Source organism: Mya arenaria, chromosome 12 (genome assembly GCF_026914265.1).
Source record: "Mya arenaria isolate MELC-2E11 chromosome 12, ASM2691426v1".
NCBI lineage: Eukaryota > Metazoa > Mollusca > Bivalvia > Myida > Myidae > Mya > Mya arenaria.
The window spans coordinates 22,118,935-22,140,491 of record NC_069133.1 but is presented as its reverse complement, the minus strand read 5'-3'; the positions used below and the strand labels follow the sequence as shown (position 1 = coordinate 22,140,491).

The 21,557-nt window shown below is 34.9% G+C and overlaps 1 protein-coding gene across 1 annotated transcript in view; it reads right to left on the bottom strand.

The window, feature by feature from the left end:
* The window catches only part of LOC128211507 (dynein axonemal assembly factor 9-like), a 74,714-nt gene that overhangs the window by 16,035 nt on the left and 37,122 nt on the right, over nt 1-21,557 (bottom strand). The window contains exons 13-23 of the mRNA XM_052916373.1: nt 11,496-11,535; nt 10,830-10,914; nt 8,874-9,001; nt 7,475-7,632; nt 6,680-6,750; nt 5,367-5,511; nt 2,172-2,275; nt 1,493-1,639; nt 1,032-1,111; nt 745-840; nt 252-363 (exon numbers count right to left, since the gene is read on the bottom strand). Of these exons, the coding sequence (XP_052772333.1) occupies nt 252-363; nt 745-840; nt 1,032-1,111; nt 1,493-1,639; nt 2,172-2,275; nt 5,367-5,511; nt 6,680-6,750; nt 7,475-7,632; nt 8,874-9,001; nt 10,830-10,914; nt 11,496-11,535 (1,166 nt within the window). The remainder of the gene's footprint in view (nt 1-251; nt 364-744; nt 841-1,031; nt 1,112-1,492; nt 1,640-2,171; nt 2,276-5,366; nt 5,512-6,679; nt 6,751-7,474; nt 7,633-8,873; nt 9,002-10,829; nt 10,915-11,495; nt 11,536-21,557) is intronic.

Below are 21,557 nucleotides of genomic sequence, written 5' to 3'. Positions count from 1 at the left end.
ACAGATGACAGTCTTCAACAAGGGAGGTAATTACAATGTGGCGTCCATTAAAAAGGAGTTCCATACGGGCATTTGATCTTCGCCCATGGGCAATTTCTAGCATGGTTAGATTATTTGATCTACTTACCTGAGGTGGGAGAAAAGATTATATCTCTAGGCGATCAAAGCATTTAACATCTTGATCTACGCATTTCTACATGTCATTCCACAGACTTGCTTTATCTTCAATATGACATCAATTCTGGACCCACCTCTGCCTCAGTGTCAACCACCTGGCCACCAGCCCGCCCTAGAACAGCTCCAAGGTCTGTCTCTGGTACTGGAAGCCAACCCAAACTGCCTAAGGAGAAATGCTCCAAAAATCTGCAAGAGAGGAACTACATGGAAGTCTCAGCAGGTGAATAGTCTTAACAGTTACTGTTTCCACAATTAAATATCAAATTCAAGAGATAAAAATAATATTCTCAAGCTTGCTAAGACAAAATTTCTTCTAATAAAAGTGCCAGTCTTCTTGCAGTATAGGTGTCCCATTCTTATCAAAGAGATTGTAGGTTCAATCCCCATCAGAGTTTATTTCTCATGGTTGCTCAAAAAGGACCACAGTACTCTTTTATGGCCAGGAACAGACTCAAGAGTGATTTATATCAGCTTTCAGCTGTTTGAAAATCAACCTAAGGTTTTGCCTGCACCGTAAAAAATTGCTCCATCTTCACACACATCAGATATTCTCCTTACACATCATACCTGTACAGATGGGGCAGGCCAGATGAAGCCTTCTGAAGTGCTGTCTTCACTTTGCCCATCGACAACTCCATGTATTCATGTTGTAGTAACGCATGCCTGCAGATAACAACATTTTGGGTGAAAAAGTGGGTCCATATTCAAACCTTTCTTTGCATGAACATATACAGATTTAAAACCTTAAGTAAGGAATGAATTGCGGGGTTGATGACATTATCGGGGTATGAATGCAATTGGGTTGATCAATGTGTGTGGAGTCCGAAGGACAAACTACACATGCGTTTCCATACATGAGTGAGCAGTTGTCCGGTAGCTGGTCGATCCTCTTCACCTTGGGGGAGTCTTCATCCTTACGCCACGTATGCAGTACCTGGAAAACACATGGTAAGATTGGGGTATTGAATGTAGCTTGTTGTCATTGGATATTTCAACCATGCAATAAAATAGACACCATCTCCACAAAGGGATAACACCTCAACTCGTGCTCAGTTTTCAAGTTTGTTTACATAAAAATGCATTTGATATTAATACAAACTATTTTTATCACAATTTTTACAAAGGAAACCTTACAGTGGCCCAACATTCATAAAGCTTTCATAAAGGTTGCATACATGTGTATATAGTCTTGTGTAAAATATATCGTCTCTTTGGCAACAAGAAATAGCAGTTTTTTTAAAGACTTAGCTCTTTCTTATTAAAGTCTAAAGTTTCACAATAATTATTCATTTCCAGCAAGCTAAACATTTCTTACATCTGAATACAGGTGTTTGTAGGCCTTGGACTTGGGTGTAAACATAAGGATGAGCTGGCACTCTTCATTTTGGAGGTGGAACGGAAGAAATGGAAGAAATGTAGACTGGTACTCCAACACCAGCACCGCCACTGTGTTAGAAGTGTCCTGAAACAAATATAAATAGGTAACATATTATTTCACATCATGCAGAATTGAATACTGGTTAATTTTGACCCTAAAAGAGTTGAAAGGTTGAAAATGTAGACTTGTACTCCACCATCAACACCGTCAGATACTCTTCGTTTTGGAGGTGAAACGGGTGAAAGGTTAAAAACATAGACTGGCACTGCCATTGTGTTTTAAGTGTTCTAAAACAAACATGCAAAAGAAACATTATTTCACATAGTGAAGAATTAGTGAATACTGTTCATTTTGGTAGCAAAAAGGTTGAGAGGGTGAAAACATAGACTGGTACTCCAACACCAATATTGTCACCGTTGGTTAGACGTGTCCTGTAACATGCACTCTTCATTTTGGAGATGCAATAGGATAGATGGCCGAAATGTAGACTGGATTTCAAACATTAGAAATGAATCCATGTAAGATAGATCCTGTAAAAGAGTCAACAAATAGTACAGAATAAATATCATATTAGCTGTTCTTGCTTGTGATAAAAAGTTAAATCACATACTCTTACCCCATCATAAAACTGTGCTGAGCGTATGTGGTTGCCATGGAGAGCTACAGCGCCATACTGGGGACACAGGATCACCAGCCCATTCTCAAACGCATACAGGATCGCTGAAAAACATAAACATAGTGAATTGTATGATCATTCAAATTTGTTATATATGACCTTCAAGTTAAATTAATTACAAGGCATCAACAATACTGGTTGTCCAGAACGGTTGTTCATGCAATCCCTTCTCACCAAGGAAACGTGGGTTTGATTACTGGCTTGGGCTTACGAGAGTTTAGTTGGTGGTCACCACACCGGACGAATGGGTTATTCTCCCAGTTTATAGGATTCCCCCCTACAACACAACAAGAGTGAATTAACGCTAATATAACTTTTTTCACAATCGTTATATAACAAAAAATAAACACGAAAATTGTCTAACACTTGACAAGTTATCCTGTAAAAGCAATCATCCTCATATATAACAATAGATATATATACTCAAGACGTGCTTCCTTAGATGCACATATAGCATTTCAATTGCATTTCCGATAAATGAAACATCGTACAAAAATACCTCTGAAAGTACAATAAAGATGCTTGTGATTGGTCAAATGACTTATTATCATTGTGAAATATTTGTTGTCGTGATGAAACAAGTGGCATGATTGACCCCGCTGCAGTTTAAAGAAACAAACTTAAATTCTCTATTGAATTGAATTGGAATCGTTATTTTGAATGCTGAATTTTTATTTAACTAAAATAATAATAAAAGTAATTATAAATATTGAATATTTTGGAATTGCAGATAACCTGTTTATGAAATATTTGGCCGGTGCTAAGATAATCATGAGGTCTTTCATAATTCACGAAAAACCATGCACTAACATAACGTTTCATTAAACCAATTAACCTACAATAAGGCCAAAATAAATAAAATGGTGTGGTTAGGGTTACATTTTGTCCAATTTAAAAAAAAAAAATTATTGGGCTTTTAATATGTTAAAATGTTTTTGTCACCATTGGGGAATGGTGTAAAAGTAATCTTCAGGCACCAATTTCTCAAAACTTCTTAAGTCCCTTATAACAGGATTAAGCTAATCACAATATTTTTTCCTATAATTTATATTTAATATTATTAAATTCATATTTTCTTTTTTTTACAGATTTTAGACTTAAACAAGTCTTTTTTTGCAAATAAAGGGCCGTAACTCCTAAATGACAAAAGCGATTTCCATGGCTATCGAACTTGATCAAGATGTTATGGTCACAATCATGTATGTAAAGTTTGGTGAGGATTGGACACATACTTTTCAAGAATTAGATTGGAAACATATATTTTTGAAGTATTTTTGGCAAAAAAGGGCCGTAACTCCTAAATGACTAAAGCGATTTCCATGACTATTGAACTTGATCAAGATATTATGGTCACAAACATGTGTTTAAAGTTTGGTGAGGATTGGACAAACGGTTTTCAAGAATTAGATCGGAAACAATCTTCGGGAATTTTTGGCAAAAAAGGGCCGTAACTCCTAAATGACTAAAGCGATTTCCATGACTATCGAACTTGATCAAGATATTATGGTCACAAACATGTGTTTAAAGTTTGGTGAGGATTGGACAAACGGTTTTCAAGAATTAGATCGGAAACAATCTTCGGGACGTACGTACGGACAAGGGCAACCCTATATGCCGCCACTTTGTGGGGGCATAAATAGTAATTATGGTTATGCTAATAAACAATTTTTCATTTACCAAAATCAAATTTAAGTATGTGTTTTGGCTAAGTAAAATAAGCTTCTTTATATTGTTAAGCTCAAGATGTTTAGAGAAATTTGGGCCAGTATAAAGCTTTTTTAAACTTTGTTTATTTTTATTATGGATGGACTTAAGTCTTAATAGTTACTTAATTATATCCCATACCACAAATGACAAAACAATCAAAGTTCATAAGTCACAATTAGTTCCGATATCCCAGTGATAATTCAATAAACCAGACAAAATTCTGTCATGGGAAATTTTGTTATGACCAAATTAGTATTATAACTCATCATTAGGTGTGACAATGACCATGCAACGTTGGATATGCAATTATGGTCATAGCGCTTTCTGTGTTATGCTGGTGGGTTTTAAAGGTCTGCTTATCCTAAGTGGCAGCATTATGGCTTGACCCCACTGCATTCCCATTGCAATAACAATTTAGAAGCCTAAGGGGGTGGTGGGGGTGGGGGTGGAATGGGGGAGGGGGATTTCATTGATTAATGAGATATAAAAACCTGGGGTGGTATTTATAAAACATCTTTAGTCATTTCTTAACTTAAGTTAATTTTCTAAAACATTTCATAGTCAAATTAAAAGAAAAGTATTTTTTTTACGTAAAAGTATGTTTTTTGAATTCAATGAAAAAAAGAGTATTTCACATATTATTAAGCGATTTTATGATATGATAAGTGATATACTTAAGAGAATGACTTAAGTTAGGAAATGACTTAAGATGTTTTATGAATACCAGCCAAAGATGTTAATTCAGCCCCACAGAAGTGTTTGGGTGACAACGATGAAAGACATCTAAAACATTACACCACAAAGGGAAGAGAATACAGACAGGTAAGCCCCATTTAAATGGGAGTGGACAAGGCTCTGTGCGTGTCTTCTTGGTTCGGTTGCTTTGAATCACCCACCACAGGGAGGCTCAAAGCCTCAACTGTAACTATGATTCTATCAAAGCCGTTCAGTCATTATCAAAATTTATTCACTTACCCTGAGGTTGTTAGATAACATATCAACATAAAACATACACCAACTTTGTTTAGAAAGCTAAGATGCATGTAAACAATTGTCTGAGAAAAAAACAATTTGGAACAATCTTTCTCACTAAAGTTATTGTTTTCTCTTGCTTCATAAAACAAATCTGTTTTCTTGTTAACATCTGAAATGCTCCTAAATGGCTGGAACCCCCCCCCCCCAAAAGCAATTAAAACAGTTCTCAATAGTTGGAATTACCTCCCAGGCTGTTTTAAATATTTCTGTTAAAAAAACACAATTATTTTCCCAGCACTGAATGATGATATATTTTAAATTATTTCCCCAGAGGGGTAATTAAAGAAGCAGATACACCCATGCATATTGGAGGTGATTTTGGGGAGGGTGGGGTTTGGGGAGTGGTGCTAACTTTTTATTAAACAATTATTTAACTCCTTTAGGGGAACTCACCTTCTTCTGGTGGTAGACAGTGTGTGCGACTACAGCCCAGGTGAATCGGATCTCCTGACAGCAGAAGGTCCCCAAAGTTTTCCTTTAGACTGGGACCCTCCAATTTCTGCTGTAAACACTTCCTCTCATCCACTAGACTTGTCACCTAGGGAATAAACAACTATGTGAAATTTTCAGGCAGACTGGGACCCTCCTATTTCTGCTTTTAAAATTTCCTCTGTTCCACTAGACTGGTCACCTGGGATTTTGACAACTTGGATAAGTTTTCTTGTAGACTGGCACCTTCCCATTTCTACTGTTAACACTTCGAGGGGTGAATGTGAAAAGGTTCTAAGTGACATTAAATAAAGAAGCAGATAGAACCTTTTCGCTTTCACCCCTCGACTTCTTCTCTTAAACAAGCTGGTCTCAAGTGTTATATATGTTCTGTCTGAACCACTGGGATTGTATGGTTCAAGGTATCATACATGCCATATCTCCTGGTGGGGGGGGAAACTCCCCTGGGATTTCGATCCATCCCCCGGTCTTCCGGCGGGAGATAAAAATCCCCCGGAATTAAAAAAAAGAAGAGATTTTACATCAGGCAATAATGACAATGTGAAACCACAGTATGTGAGTGAAACTGAATGTAAAGAAACAACTTCTCAAGGGTGAAATGTTTAAAAAAGGTTTGATAAATGCCAAAAGGAAACCTTAACAACAAGTGATCAATTAATTTGAAGTATTGATCAAAGACAAGGAAATATTTCTATTTTGGAAAAGGAAGAAATTAATAATATTCATTCCATTATCTCAGGGTCTGAACGTCACCATAGCTGATAGTATTACCGGTAAGCAGAATATTTTAAAAGACTTTCAAGGAAGGTTAATTTAATTTACAGTATTACAGTATGACATGACAGTGTATCATAAGAATATGATAAATCATGACATAAAATAATTCTGTATAATGAAAAAGTTAGAGGTTTTCACAGCAAAATATATGTGAATACATTTCTTTCGTAATTGCGTCTAAAAATACTATGAAATTTTGCCAACTTAAACCTGCTAAAAAATCCCCCTGAATACTATCAAAATCCCCCTGAAATTTCAACCGTTCTGAACAAATCCCCCTGAATGGTCCCCAGAAAATATGTCATGTATGAGGTATAATGTAATTCTCTCCATTAAATATAACTAGAATCTAAAAATGTTTAATGAAAGACTTCTTCTCCGTCTCGAATACAAATTTTTCAAACTAACACAAAATGCATTAAACTAGAAATGTATTTTTCTATCAAAGTAACTCACTTATTGAGCCCAGTTATACTTACAGCCCAAGCCCGGTATCTGGGGACATGGTCAGTCAACAGCAGGTAGGTCCCGTCCAGTCTCAGACTGCCATCTGTAGCAAGAATGAGAACCAACAGTTTAACATGGATCAAATTGAGGTTGACATAGCAGCTTCATATGATGTACAATAGTCCTTTTTCATTTTAAGCTGTACCAGTAAGGGAGATCTTGGACAGGAATAGATCTCTGACAGTCTTGACTTTTCGTTGTTATGTTTTTTTAAAGAAATGTATGAAGTGCCTGTTGAAAATTGATCAGATATATTTGTGAGATATGATTAGTTTTTAAATATTTATACATTTGACTTTTTTTCAATGATTTTTGTGAACAATGTTAGTCAGACCTCACATAAAGTCATATTAGACATGGTTTTTATAGCCATATATTCTATTAAACAATATTATTTTAATAGCAATGGAAAGCTTCAAAATATTTATTTTTAAATAATATGCAAATCTCAAAAAAAAAATTGTTATTTTAACAAACCGTCCGAGAACTACTACTGTCACATTAGAATTTGACCTCATTTGAACATCAATTTAGTAACCATAGAAAACAGATATGAATTTCATGGCTCAGAAAAAATGTATAAAAAACTTCAAAGTGTCAAAAATATACTTCCCTACTGGAATAGAACACAAATAGAATTCAAAAATCAGACCTCTGCCTCAAGAGTGATGAAGTATAACATGTTACTTTATCGTCTTAAGCTGTTAGTTCTCAACATGTGATAATAAGTAATGCAAAAATATTAAACTAAAAAGGAGAAAACTCACCTTTCTGGAGGACCTGTATCTGTGAGTCCAAGAATGTTTCGGAGAAAACCAGAGAGCCGAGGAGTGTCCCAGGCGTGTCTGGACTGGGGATGTCAGAGATGGTCAGGGAGGTTGTCTTCACCAAAAGGCTTTTCTTTCCTTCTGCCAGGGTCACAGGTCTGTAGGGAAAATGTAATAGTTTTAACACACTATAATGGAGCCAGGAGTGTCCCAGGCGTGTCTGGACTGGGGATGTCAATGTAAAGAGTTTGACACACTATAATGGAGCCAAGGAGTGTCCCTGGCGTGTCTGGACTGGGGATGTCAGAGATGGTCAGGGAGGCTGTCTTCACCAGAAGGCTTCTTTTTCCATCTGCCAGGGTCACCGGTCTGTGGGAAATATGTAAAGGGTTTAACACATTTTAATGAAGCCAGGAGTGTCCCAGGCGTGTCTGGACTGGGGATGTCAGAGATGGTCAGGGAGGCTGTCTTCACCAGAAGGCTTCTCCTTCCTTCTGCCAGGGTCACCGGTCTGTGGGAAATATGTAAAGGGTTTAACACATTTTAATGAAGCCAGGAGTGTCCCAGGCGTGTCTGGACTGGGGATGTCAGAGATGGTCAGGGAGGCTGTCTTCACCAGAAGGCTTCTTTTTCCATCTGCCAGGGTCACTGGTCTGTAGGGACAATGCCAGTGGTTGCAGGACTGATTCAATTTTAGCTTGACCATGAAACAAATGATAGCCAATATAAGCCTCAGTTTGCAAGTTTGTTTACTAGGTGTAAGTCAGTACAGGTGCCCGTTTGAAGACCAGACTCGTGACTGATAAATGAATTACCAGGTCAGTTATTTCATGCTTTTGTAACACTGATTATTCCATGTACGTAAAATGACTGAAATGTCACACATAACCCCAGGTGTACAAATTCTAATACTAATGAACATTCCTATGAAGTTTCAGGAGTGTTAATGAAGTGCTGTTTTGAGTTACATGTGACGCAACATTTTTTAGACATATTTTAAAGTGTTCAAGAACTATACCTTTTCTTAGATTAAGTAAAATAGCAATAAAATTGCAGGTGCACAATCCCCTGTGTTGAACAACATTCGGTGCAATATTTTCGTAGCTATATGCAACACAAGTTTTTCAGACCTTTTTTTACTAAGAACTGTAGCTCATCTAGACTTATCTAAAATTTAACCTCATTGCATTTTACCACAAAGCCTAAGAAGGCTTGATTAAGTTTAAGATGCCTTGACTGTTTGACTGAATTGTCATCAGTAGATAACCTTTGAGTGAAAACAAGATCCTGACAGCAGAGCGTTGATTAAAATATGATTTTAATGAGATTGCCTATATATCTTCGGGTGAAATAAAAGTTAATTAACATTTCATTCAAAAATGAGTGTGTATGCCATTACATTCCGTGTGAGTCGGTGGCAACCATGCTGAAAGTGATGTTTGGTTTTCCCTTGAGGAACTGAACCACTGCGTCGTCCTTCACCTCTGAACAAACGGCTGCAAATATCTCCAAGGCTGCATCAGCTGCCTGAAATATCATGATAAGGCCACATTTGAAATTTCATACTCATGAATATGATGAAATACAGACGTTTGATTGGACCATTGTGACACACCTCAGGCAATACAGAAATTTTAGTTGAATTAAATATTGATGAATTACAAAGTTTGGATTGAATATTTTCTCCTGGTATATTCTGTACAGTAATCCGAATAATATAGCACGTGTTCCAACATGGAGACAATTAATTTTGAAGCAAATTAATTTTAGTATTGAATCCGTATAAGTAACAGAAAACTATCCTCTATTTAAAATTGAAGGAACGTACTTTTTTGATATCTTGTTTCATTTTGTTTTCCAATTAGATAGATGAACAATGGGTGAATTGTATATTGGTAACGAATTCATTGTCAAGTTATATTTAAATTAAACAAGAACAACTGAAACAGTTGTTTCAGTACTTGAAAGACCCAGAGCAGATTGCAAGTTCGTCCCAGAAACTTCCAGAGAAGTATTTAAAGGATTTGACAACAACGATGATATTAAAGCTGCACTCTCACAGATTAACAGAATTGACGTTGTTTTTTTTTAAAAATCTCAGAATCAGCATTTTGGCATCAATACCTTTAATTCAGTCATATAAGATGACTCACTATAGAACAGATCTCAATTGTTTCAAAAACTGCAGAAAAAATCCTATTTTCTTAAAGCTGTAGTAAAGTGTTTAGTCATAAATCATCAATTTATGACCATTTATATGAAAATCTGTGATCTTATCTTATGTCAGCAGTCTTACAGGGTTCGAATTTAGACTCGCATACTCGCAAAATGCGAGCGACATTTGAAAATTGCGAATGACTTTTATTCAAGCTCGCAAAATTCTGGGAGTGGCTTTTTCTAGACCACAAAATGTTAAAAGGAAAGTAGAATAAACATGAACTTAACTCCTCTACGTAGTTGAGTGTAAACAGCCTATAAGTGGCATGGCATGTTTACACAACCAGTATAAAGAAGACAGTACGGAGTCACGCTCTAGTAAGTTTTCAAAAATAGAACAAATACGGAAAAAGCCGACTTTTATTAGGAATCTTTCCCGGATGCATCGAGGCGTGCATAAAACAAAGTGAATTAAAATGACGTAATCACCTAGCTCAATCATTGGCTAAATTTAGCCCAACTGTCAAAGTTAATAGACTTCGTCGATCGATATATTTCATGGTCCAAAGCATCCATGCTACATTTACTGTTGCTTTTATTTATTTCAAATTTATAATGTTATTGTTTTTAATACTTATAGACTTAATAAAATCTGTAGCATGCTTGCCGAATGGGTATTACCCGATGGCGAGGGTAAATATACAAAGTGAACAATGTCAAATTGGACAGCTTTATTATCAAAATGCGGCCAGCATCTGATGAGTCTTTCCATACCTCCCAAAAAGAATAAGCCATCAACAAGTTCTAGTAGTCGAGTCACTCAAGATTGATACTTTTTAATATTCATAATATGTCTTTGGTGTAAATTAAGAACTACTTTAATTAGACAATATAATTATATTAAGGGAATAAAGCAAATGATAAAATTGCAAGTTGATTTTTCATTTTGCGAGTTGCCTCGAAAAGCACTCGCAAAATTTTGCGAGTGCTCCTCAAAGTTAAATTCAAACCTTGCCTTATATCACTGGTTTCCAGACATTTGCATGTAATAATTGGGTCATTCTAAGACAAAATATCAAAAAGCGTGATCGCAGCTTTAACTGTTAAAATTAAGAAAGTTTGACCCATTTTTTTTATAAACATTTTATGAACCCCCCATTACACCCCCCTACCCACCCAAAGTATCCCTACTGCCCACCTGTTTTATGCCAAGGGTTGAACTGTATGCCTGTATTCCTGCTAGGACGGCATCCACCATGGCCCCGTACAACACTGTTAGAAGTCTGGAAATAAAATAAACAATGTGAATGGCTTGTTGATATTGGAGTAATACTGTGAAAGTATGCATTTACAAAGCAGTTCTATAGCAATTTTGGAAATATGGATAACTGAAAAAACAAATTATTTTAACGGACAGTTCATATCATTTATTAAAATGAGACTGATTTGGACATTCAACCATTCAATTGATCAATAAAAAAAGTTTAATAAATAAAAGCACATCGTTACCCTGGTGCTTGAACTCAATAACCGCTTTTGAATTATATATATAGTTATTAAGTTCTTGCACCAGGCTGGTGACATGAGTGTATACTCCAATAGATTACTATGACCCGTCTTTGACAAACTACCTTGGACAGATGACCAGGCAGAGCAAGGCTCTTATTCGCTTATAAATAATACAAGACACATAGTGACTGATTATAATTACTCAAGAAATGGGAACACTGTGATCATTACTGTAACACACACAAAAATGTAATTCCCATAAGACGACAATTACAGAGTGACATTTCCTTTATATTACACATTCTGCATTCCGATGTGATAACTTATTTCCGTATGAAGAATGATGATAAATTACCTCATTTCCGTATTATCTTCATATTCGGCTATCTTGTTATCTGGAAGAAGAAAATATAAGCCGTTATTTTCATGTCTTTGACATAACTAATTTCCACAACGAGACATACAAACTTGTGTAACAAGAAGTCGCTGATTCAATCTCTGTCTGTCAGAAAGACGAGAAATTTAAGCAACAGCAATGAAACTTATTACAAGAAAAAAGTGAAAGTTTTTGTTTTTTTTCTCATTTGATGACATCATTTGCTTGTCTTTTAGAGTTTTCACAAAATTGGTTCCATATTCCCTTTCATGGGAAATGGGTGAATTTTAATCACAAAATTAACCTTGAAACAAGAGCACTGCAGAGGGAAAGAGAACGCTAATGTCTTTTATTTTTCTACTTTTTAAAAGAGGCATAACTCAACAATCATTTAAGCCAGAGTTATGGGCCTTGCTGTACACGTGTGCTTATTATCTCTGGCAAGCTTTGTACCAAGTTACATACTCTGGCAACATGTATACCAAGTTTCATTTGATTATCTTGAATATTTTTTGAGTTATGCCCAAGTTTTTGCACACAAACACCACAACAACAATACCCTTTTTTTTACATAAAACAGTTGAGCTAAAAAAGAATTTAAATGTTGAAAGGATAATGGAGTTTTATCAATAACCCAGGCTTGATATTGTGTAACAAACCGATGGCACCGAATGAAAAACCTGTATATGCATTTTGGTGCTAAACTTTTTTTTAAACTTTTTTAAATATGCTTATTTTCCTTCTTTTTTTAGAAAACACCCATTACGATAGCCAATCAGATAGCAAAAAAATCATCATGTGTTAAAATGTGGTTATTGCATTGGATGAATGAAATCCTTGTATTTACAGGGTTAGTGCAAGACAGATTCACTTCCATATAAAATTGATGGAGTTACATCGGTTTTGCACTAACCCTCAACATTGTGCAAAAAAAGTGCAGGTTCAGGATTTTCACTTTATAGTTTTTCATCGCTCCTGAGAAAAACCATTTTGGCATTTACTGGTTTTTCATTCGGTGTCATCAAAATTATAGCCCCAAAAGATTACCATCTGCTAGAATGAATAATCAAAATGGACACTATTTTCTTCAATAAAACATACTTGACAGGGTTATACAATTAGTACTCTGCAGCATGACAATGATAATGACACCCTCCGGAAATTGACGTCTGCAAGTAGGATGTTTGTAGGAAAAGTGAACAAAACCTGCATGACAGCGCTATAAATAGACTACACTTCAACGACACTCTCATGATCATGGTCATGACGTTTATTGAGTGATGTTTTTGGCATGATCTGCAAATGGTCATCATGTTTGTGGGGAGAGAGTTTCGGGGATGAACAAAGCCAAAGACCACAGATAGATAACTGTGCCTGACAGGCACCTACATGTATAACCAGACGAATGCGGGCTCTGATTCCCAGCTGCTTTGTCAGATTCATGTCTTATGCATGCCTTTGTAAATTTTGCAACTGACTCGTGTAACACTGTCGCGGATGCCAATGACAAAAAACCTGACATTTACTTTGAAAGAAAACCCTTCCATAATTTTATATATCACAGTCATAGTAGACATTGACTAATTAAGTTTTATATATCACCATCATAGGAGCTGTTGACAAACTAATAGGTGATGAAACAGACGAAACATTACCCATACTCGGAAACAAATACTGATACATTTATGTAACAGTAAAATAATAAGCCAAAATAATGGACGTAATAATTGTTTTGGTGATCAAAGCTATACAACAGAATATATATAATAATGTTTGTGCAAATGGGAGCTCTCGTAAGCAACTTTTCCTATATTTTGCTGATCCATATTATAACTTCCAATTATCCCAGTCACAATTACTAAAGGGCACTGGTAATAATTACCATTTACATTATTAATGAATAGTAAAAGGCAAAATTACAACATATTTCCTTTTATTACACAATGCCATTAATTTGAATGGAAACATAATATAATCTCCAATAAAAAGATCACCCGCAGATTCAGTATTTTCCCCGCGGGGTAAGGAAGCCGCCTAGAACAGTTTATTTCCATATTTGTTACCAGTCACAGACAGTCCAGGGACTTTGGATAGACAGACTATCCGTGCTTTATCTCCATTAAATTTATAATGTAAGTACTAAGTAAATGATTAATGATAACAATATGGGGTCTGTAGAAATGGATTCTGTGGTGCTTAAAGAAAGATATTAGATCATATCTGACCATTATTATATTTATAGTGCACCATTTCAAACAAGCCAATCACAGCCAAGCATTCAGTGCAGAATGATAACTTTGATATTTTCTTATGTGAACAAGTTCATTTATTTCGGGGCTTTGCAGGGCTGATAAAATGGGACATTTTGCTGGTTTTGACTGATTTCACCATATCAGACTGATTTCAAGAATAGAAAATGGCGAAAAAAAAATATATCCAATTTTTTCAATGTTTTTGATAAACCTAGTCCCAGAAAGTATCTCATTCACTTAGTTTGGTTGAGTGTCACCAAGCTGGACCAGTGCGTTTTCTCCGGGTACCCCGATTTCCCCCACAGCATAAAACCACACTCTTGCCTAACATAGTGCCAACGAGAGTGACTTAGTATAGGTTAATATAACTTTCTTCACAGTCGTTGTAAAAAAAAAGAAGTCTAAACTAATTGAAGAAAGTAACTTATTTACTTTCCAGAAAGTATTTCATTTACTCTTCACTATTATATTATATAATAAATGTCAGCAATCTGTCCTCATGTTCTAAACATAATAATACTCCCTAGAGAAATGTGCAGCGAAAATTAAATAAACGCCTTAATAAAGGAAGCTAAATTGAAGAAAAACGTTGTGACTGAAGAATATCTCCCATGAAATAGATCACCACTTCATATCCTTCGAAGAAATCATGCAACCGGAAATACATCTTCGAAAACTGATGAATTGGACTTAAAATATGGACAGATAATTTTGTCTGGAATTATCATTTTACTGGAAATTTAATTCTTCTTTGACAATCATTGTGCTCCTCTTTACAGCCTCTTTGTCTCCAAATTCTGTTTTCACTGATACAAACATCCCCCTTTGAACCAGTCTTGTAACATATTTTTGTTGTGAAAAGAGCAAATAAAAATTGGATTGCTTTTTTGACAATTTTATGAAATTTATGTTTATTGATAATGAAAGTGATCGATCTATTTAATCTCCCTGTTTTATATATAAAAATAAATCACACTTTCCTGACAGGCGTTGGAGCAATAAACGTCTCTTCATTAGATACATAATCAATCTTCCAAATTATAACAGTTTGTTTTTTTAACAGCAAGCTAATTTACCAAGAAATATCGACATTAGTGGAATTGTTTTATATAAAAACAGCAGAAATAAATTTAGGACCGGGAAAGAAACTTCAACATAATGCAAAATAATGAGATATGAGAAATCGACACAATGAATTTTGACAAAAGGTATATGCCGCTCAATCACGAGGTTATTAATTCAAATTCTTTCTCAAGTCCTCTTAAAAAGGACACCAGTAATGGCTTCTAACAATCAAAAGTAAATAAAGCAGTAAAAACTAAAACCGATCTGTTTTGACATTTTACTGAAGACCTCGAAATTTGATTTCATCCTTTCTCATGTGTATTTCTTTCTCTCACAACTTCTTTTAATTCAACATTTCCTGTGATATCTCTGTCTTATGATGATGATTTTGCCTCAAGTGAAATTTTCTCAAATCTATTTATTCTCAGGTCTAAGATGAGTCTAAATTGATTTATTTTACAGCCATTGTCAAATAGTCATTAAAACATCATCTTACCTGAAAGGTGATATTTTATGCTGCTGGGGAGATGGGAATACCCTTGTAAACACCATCTTACCTGAAAGGTCATATTTTATACTGCTGGGGAGACAGGAATACCCTTGTTAACACCATCTTACCTGATAGCTGATATTTTATGCTGCTGGGGAGACGGGAATACCAGTGTAAACACCATCTTACCTGATAGCTGATATTTTATTCTGCTGGGGAGAAAGGAATACCCTTGTTAACACCATCTTACCTGAATGGTGATATTTTATGCTGCTGGGGAGACGGGAATACCCTTGTAAACACCATCTTACCTGATAGCTGATATTTTATTCTGCTGGGGAGACGGGAATAGTAACCCTTGTAAACACCATCTTACCTGATAGCTGATATTTTATGCTGCTGAGGAGACCGGAGAACCAGGTTGTAAACACTATCTGAACTGAATGGTGAGGTTTTATGCTGCTGGAGAAACCAGAGTACCCTTGTAAACACCATCTGAACTGAATATGGTCTGGTTTTATGCTGTTGGGGAGACCGGAATACATAAAACTATTTTGGGCATCTCGGTTCACCACAATGCTCAGTCCCACATATGCGCTGAGCACTAGCCATGGTCCCACAGTAGACACGAAATGTCACAGACTCATAAAGATATGAGGCTTATTCGGGGATCAAACCCTGGACCCCCTGCTTGCAAGTCAGGCGCTCTCCCAACTGAGAAAAGCTGCCCGGATAACTCACATACTTTTTTACCAGTATAAGTCAGTACCATAACAACAATATTGTAGAAATGATTAGATTCTTTTTGTGACATTAATGGTTGCTTTGGCTATGTCCTTAATCCATAGGCCAGACATATAAAGATACAATAGGACTAGTTTCTATTCCATCTCTGACAAAAATGCTTCTAAATCTTAACAATAAACAAGGAGTATGCGGTGTGTTTTATTGGAATTTTTTGTTAGCATAATTTCCTCTCAAAAGTTGGCACCACCTTCAATATGAATATCAATAGGTTTTTTCGAATTTCTTACTTGTCCTTATGAGGGTTACCAAACTTCAAAGCACTGTTCAAAAGATTGTAATAATGGGAAAAACATGTCAGCAGATAGTGCTGATACTCCCAGGGGACCGGAACGGTCAGGCCATTCAATGTCCGGGTAATTGGTATTTATTTGGTCAATATTGATGCACCTCCCTTCTCACACAGTGCCAGACAGTGTAAATCTTTCCTTGAGAAACTCGTGCATCACACAATGACTGATTTAAACTCATGCACAATTCCTGGGATACAATTTTGGACAATTTAGCAAGACGGTAATTCTGATTTAGGTAGCCCTGAATGATCATTGACAGCCTGGTGAATGGCAAAAAGAATGGAAGTGTGTTCATTGAAGTGTTATACTTTGAATAATAAAGATAGAGGATAATTGCTTTTTTCAGTGTAAGATTGTAATATATTTCACAAGTGGCGCAGCCATGAGTGCAATATTCACTTTTGGTGTTCATGAGGTGAAATCTGTTGCGATCTTACACTAAAATAAACAGTTTTTATATTTTATTATATGCATAAAAAGGATTTTAAATAAAGTTTTCTTGCATTTTTCAGAAAAGCGCATCAAGGAGTTAACAAACATGACGTCATTTTGGCGTCATTGAAATTTGTCCAAGCCCTGTACCTGCTGAAGTTTGATTTGGAAATGAGAACGGAATAAAATTTCAAAACAGTGAAAAATATCAATTTGATATTTTAACTGTTTCAAACAGTAAAAACTCAATATTATTTCACTGATAAATCTCTATAGTTAAACCACTGGAAAGCATATAATAAAAGGTCATTTAAACGAGTTCCTTTCTTTCTCTTTATCACAAAACTGTTTATAGCAAACTTTCTGATTCTCCAGCATGTTTAATACAATAACAGAATGAAACGTAGAAGATGAAGGACAATACAGCTAACAGCATCTTGTATGCAAATTAAGCCAGTGAAGTGCAGCAAACAATGGCAGAGCTGTCACCATCGATAGTCATTGAAGAAACATGTGTGAACATCTTTTATTTTGCCATAAAACTCGACTTCTTAACAGATCTTCCTTATTGAGTTTGGTCAGGAAACGAAGCTTGCACTATATTCATACACAGCTTTTGTAAAGTAAATCATCTCTGACAAATTCTGAAGATCATTCGAACATTTACAAAGGGCCACTTAAGTCTGAGTGTTTAAACTTTATATCATGCCTTAAAGCTGCTCTCTCACAGATTTTCCGTTTTGACAACTTTTTATTTCTTGTCTTGGAATAAGCAAATTTTTGCGTGAATATCTGCTAACCTGCACTGATATAAGACTGCTGACAAAAGTTCAGATCTCAGATTTTCATATTTCTGTTCAAAAATTAATGTTTTATGGCTTAAACCGTTACTAACGGTTTAAGAAAAATGCATTAAACATTAATTTTGGAACTTAAATATAAAAATCTGCGGTCTATTTTTTGTCAGCTGTCTTATAAAACTGTTCCCATGGATTTTCGCAAAAATTGGCTCGTTCCAAGACAAAAAATAAAGAAGTTGTCAAAACGTCCAATCTGTGAGAGTGCAGCTTTATAAGAGGGTTTTCTCACAAAATTAAATGATAAATTTACAGAATCTAAGATTTAATGTTGGAGCTTCCTTCATTGTTTTTCTCAAGAGGTAACAAAAAAGTTTTCAAAGGAAGCATGTTGTAAAAATCACAAATAAAAAAATAATATAAGCAATTGCAATAAGGAAACCAGAGAATTTATCATTATATACGGAAATAAACCAACTGTAATAATTGTAGAACTAGGCTGGTACCAGTGAATGAAAAATATAATGATGACACATGCTTGGTAAGTGTAATAATATTTGCTTCCAAGGTGTCAAAATGGTAGACCAACCCGAGACGGTATCAGAAAAGCATTTATTGCTGACATTTACTTGATAAGTGTAATAATACTTGCTTTGAAAGTGTAATAATCGTAGAACAAGGTTGTTATTAATAGGCCTGGTTATCAAAAAAGCATTTATTAATTAACTTGTTTGATTAATGTAATTATACTTGCTTTGAAAATGTAATAATCTTAGAACAAGGTTGTTATTAATAGGCCTCGTTATCAAAAAAGCATTTATTAATTAACTTGTTTGATTAATGTAATAATACTTGCTTTGAAAGTGTAATAATCTTAGAACAAGGTTGTTATTAATAGACCTCGTTATCAAAAAAGCATTTATTAATTAACTTGTTTGATTAATGTAATAATACTTGCTTTGAAAGTGTAATAATCTTAGAACAAGGTTATTATTAATAGGGCTCGTTATCAAAAAAGCATTTATTAATTAACTTGTTTGATTAATGTAATTATACTTGCTTTTAAAGTGTAATAATCGTAGAACAAGGTTGTTACTAATAGGCCTCGTTATCAAAAAAGCATTTATTGTTGACATTTACTTGATAAGTGTAATAACCCTTGCTTGGAAAGTGTTAAAACGGTAGAACAGGCTCGTATTCAAAAGAACATTTATTGATGCCATTTGTTTGGACCCTGTAATAACACTTGCTTGGAAAGTGTAATAATCATAGAACAAGGTTATTACTTACAGGGACTATATAATATACCAGATTGGCACCAAACAAAGTTTGTTCTGTAACAAATCTCAGAACAATTATTTAATAAAATGTTTACTCTTTGATATCATAATTGTAAAAAAAAAGTAAAAAAGTTTGTTATCAGAAAAGTATTTACTAATGACTCTTGCTAGGACCATGTTATAGCACTGGAAAAGTGTAATAATTGTACAACAAGGTTGTTACCAGAAAAGCCTTAATTGATTACACATGCTTGATAAGTAATAACGCTTGCTTGGAAAGTGTAAGAATGGTAGAACAAGGTTGTTACCAGAAAAGTCTTAATTGATTACACATGCTTGATAAGTAATAACGCTTGCTTGGAAAGTGTAAGAATGGTAGAACAAGGTTGTTACCAGAAAAGTCTTAATTGATTACACATGCTTGATAAGTAATAACGCTTGCTTGGAAAGTGTAAGAATGGTTGAACAAGGTTGTTACCAGAAAAGTCTTAATTGATTACACATGCTTGATAAGTAATAATGCTTGCTTGGAAAGTGAAAGAATGGTAGAACAAGGTTGTTACCAGAAAAGTCTTAATTGATTACACATGCTTGATAAGTAATAACGCTTGCTTGGAAAGTGTAAGAATGGTAGAACAAGGTTGTTACCAGAAAAGCCTTAATTGATTACACATGCTTAATAAGTAATAACGCTTGCTTGGAAAGTGTAAGAATGGTAGAACAAGGTTGTTACCAGAAAAGTCTTAATTGATTACACATGCTTTAATAAGTAATAACGCTTGCTTGAAAAGTGTAAGAATGGTAGAACAAGGTTTTTACCAGAAAAGTCTTAATTGATTACACATGCTTAATAAGTAATAACGCTTGCTTGGAAAGTGTAATAATTGTACAACAAGGTTGTTACCAGAAAAGTCTTAATTGATTACACATGCTTGATAAGTAATAACGCTTGCTTTGAAAGTGTAATAATGGTAGAACAAGGTTGTTACCAGAAAAGTCTTAATTGATTACACATGCTTGATAAGTAATAACGCTTGCTTGGAAAGTGTAATAATGGTAGAACAAGGTTGTTACCAGAAAAGTCTTAATTGATTACACATGCTTGATAAATAATAATGCTTGCTTGGAAAGTGTAAGAATGGTAGAACAAGGTTGTTACCAGAAAAGTCTTAATTGATTACACATGCTTTAATAAGTAATAACGCTTGCTTGGAAAGTGTAAGAATGGTAGAACAAGGTTGTTACCAGAAAAGCCTTAATTGATTACACATGCTTAATAAGTAATAACGCTTGCTTGGAAAGTGTAAGAATGGTAGAACAAGGTTGTTACCAGAAAAGTCTTAATTGATTACACATGCTTTAATAAGTAATAACGCTTGCTTGGAAAGTGTAAGAATGGTAGAACAAGGTGGTTACCAGAAAAGTCTTAATCGATTACACATGCTTGATAGGTAATAACGCTTGCTTGGAAAGTGTAATAATCATAGAATAACATACATGCCATATCCCCCAGCGGGGGGAAAAATCCCCCGGAATTTCGATCCATCCCCCGGTCTCCCGGTGGGAGATTAAAATCACCCGGAATTTATAAAAAAAATAATATTTTTTTTATTTTATTTTTTTAGTAATTTTACATCAGGCAATAATGACAAAGTAAGTGAAGCCACAGTATGTGAGTGAAACTGAATGTAAAGAAACAACTCCACAAGGGTGAAATGCCAAAAAGGAAACTTTTACAACAAGTGATCAATTAATTTGTAGTAATTATCAAAGGCAAAGAAATATTACTATTTTGGAAGGAAGAAATTAATAATATTTATTCTATTCTCTTCTTGTCTGAAAGTCATCAAGCTGATAGAATTAAGCACAATTTTATAAAAGACTTTGGAGGAAGGTAAATTTAATTTAATTGTCTTGAAAACATATTTTTCCAATGACATATTTTGTTCTGCAAGTGCATTTAAGTATGACATGACAGTGTATCATAAGAATATGATAAATCATGACATAAAATAATTCTGTATAATAAAAAAAGTTAACAGGTTTTCAAAGCAAACTATATGTGAATACATTTTTTTCGTACTTGCATCTAAAAGTACTTCGCCAACTTAGACCTGCTAAATAAATCCCCCTGAATACAACCAAAATCCCCCTGAATTTTCAGCCTTTTGAACAAATCCCCCTGAATGGTCTCCAGAAAATATGGCATGTATGGGATACGGTTGTTACCAGAAAACCTTAATTGATGGCACATGTTTGATAAGTAATAAAGCTTGCTTGAAAAGTGTAATAATGTAGGATAATGTTGTTACCAGAAAACCTTAATTGATTACACATGCTTGATAAGTAATAACGCTTGCTTTGAAAGTGTAATAATGGTAGGACAAGTTTGTTACCAGAAAACCTTAATTGATGCACTTGTTTGATAAGTAATAAGCCTTGCTTGAAAAGTGTAATAATGGTAGACAAGGTTGTTACCAGAAAAAAAAACAGGTAATGATGGCACTTAAGTGTAATAATAATTGCTTTAAAAGAGTCTAAATGATGGAAGAAGCTCATTAGCAGAACAGAGTTAATCGATGACACTTGGCAGTGTTATAACACTTGCTTGTAAAGTATGTATAATGG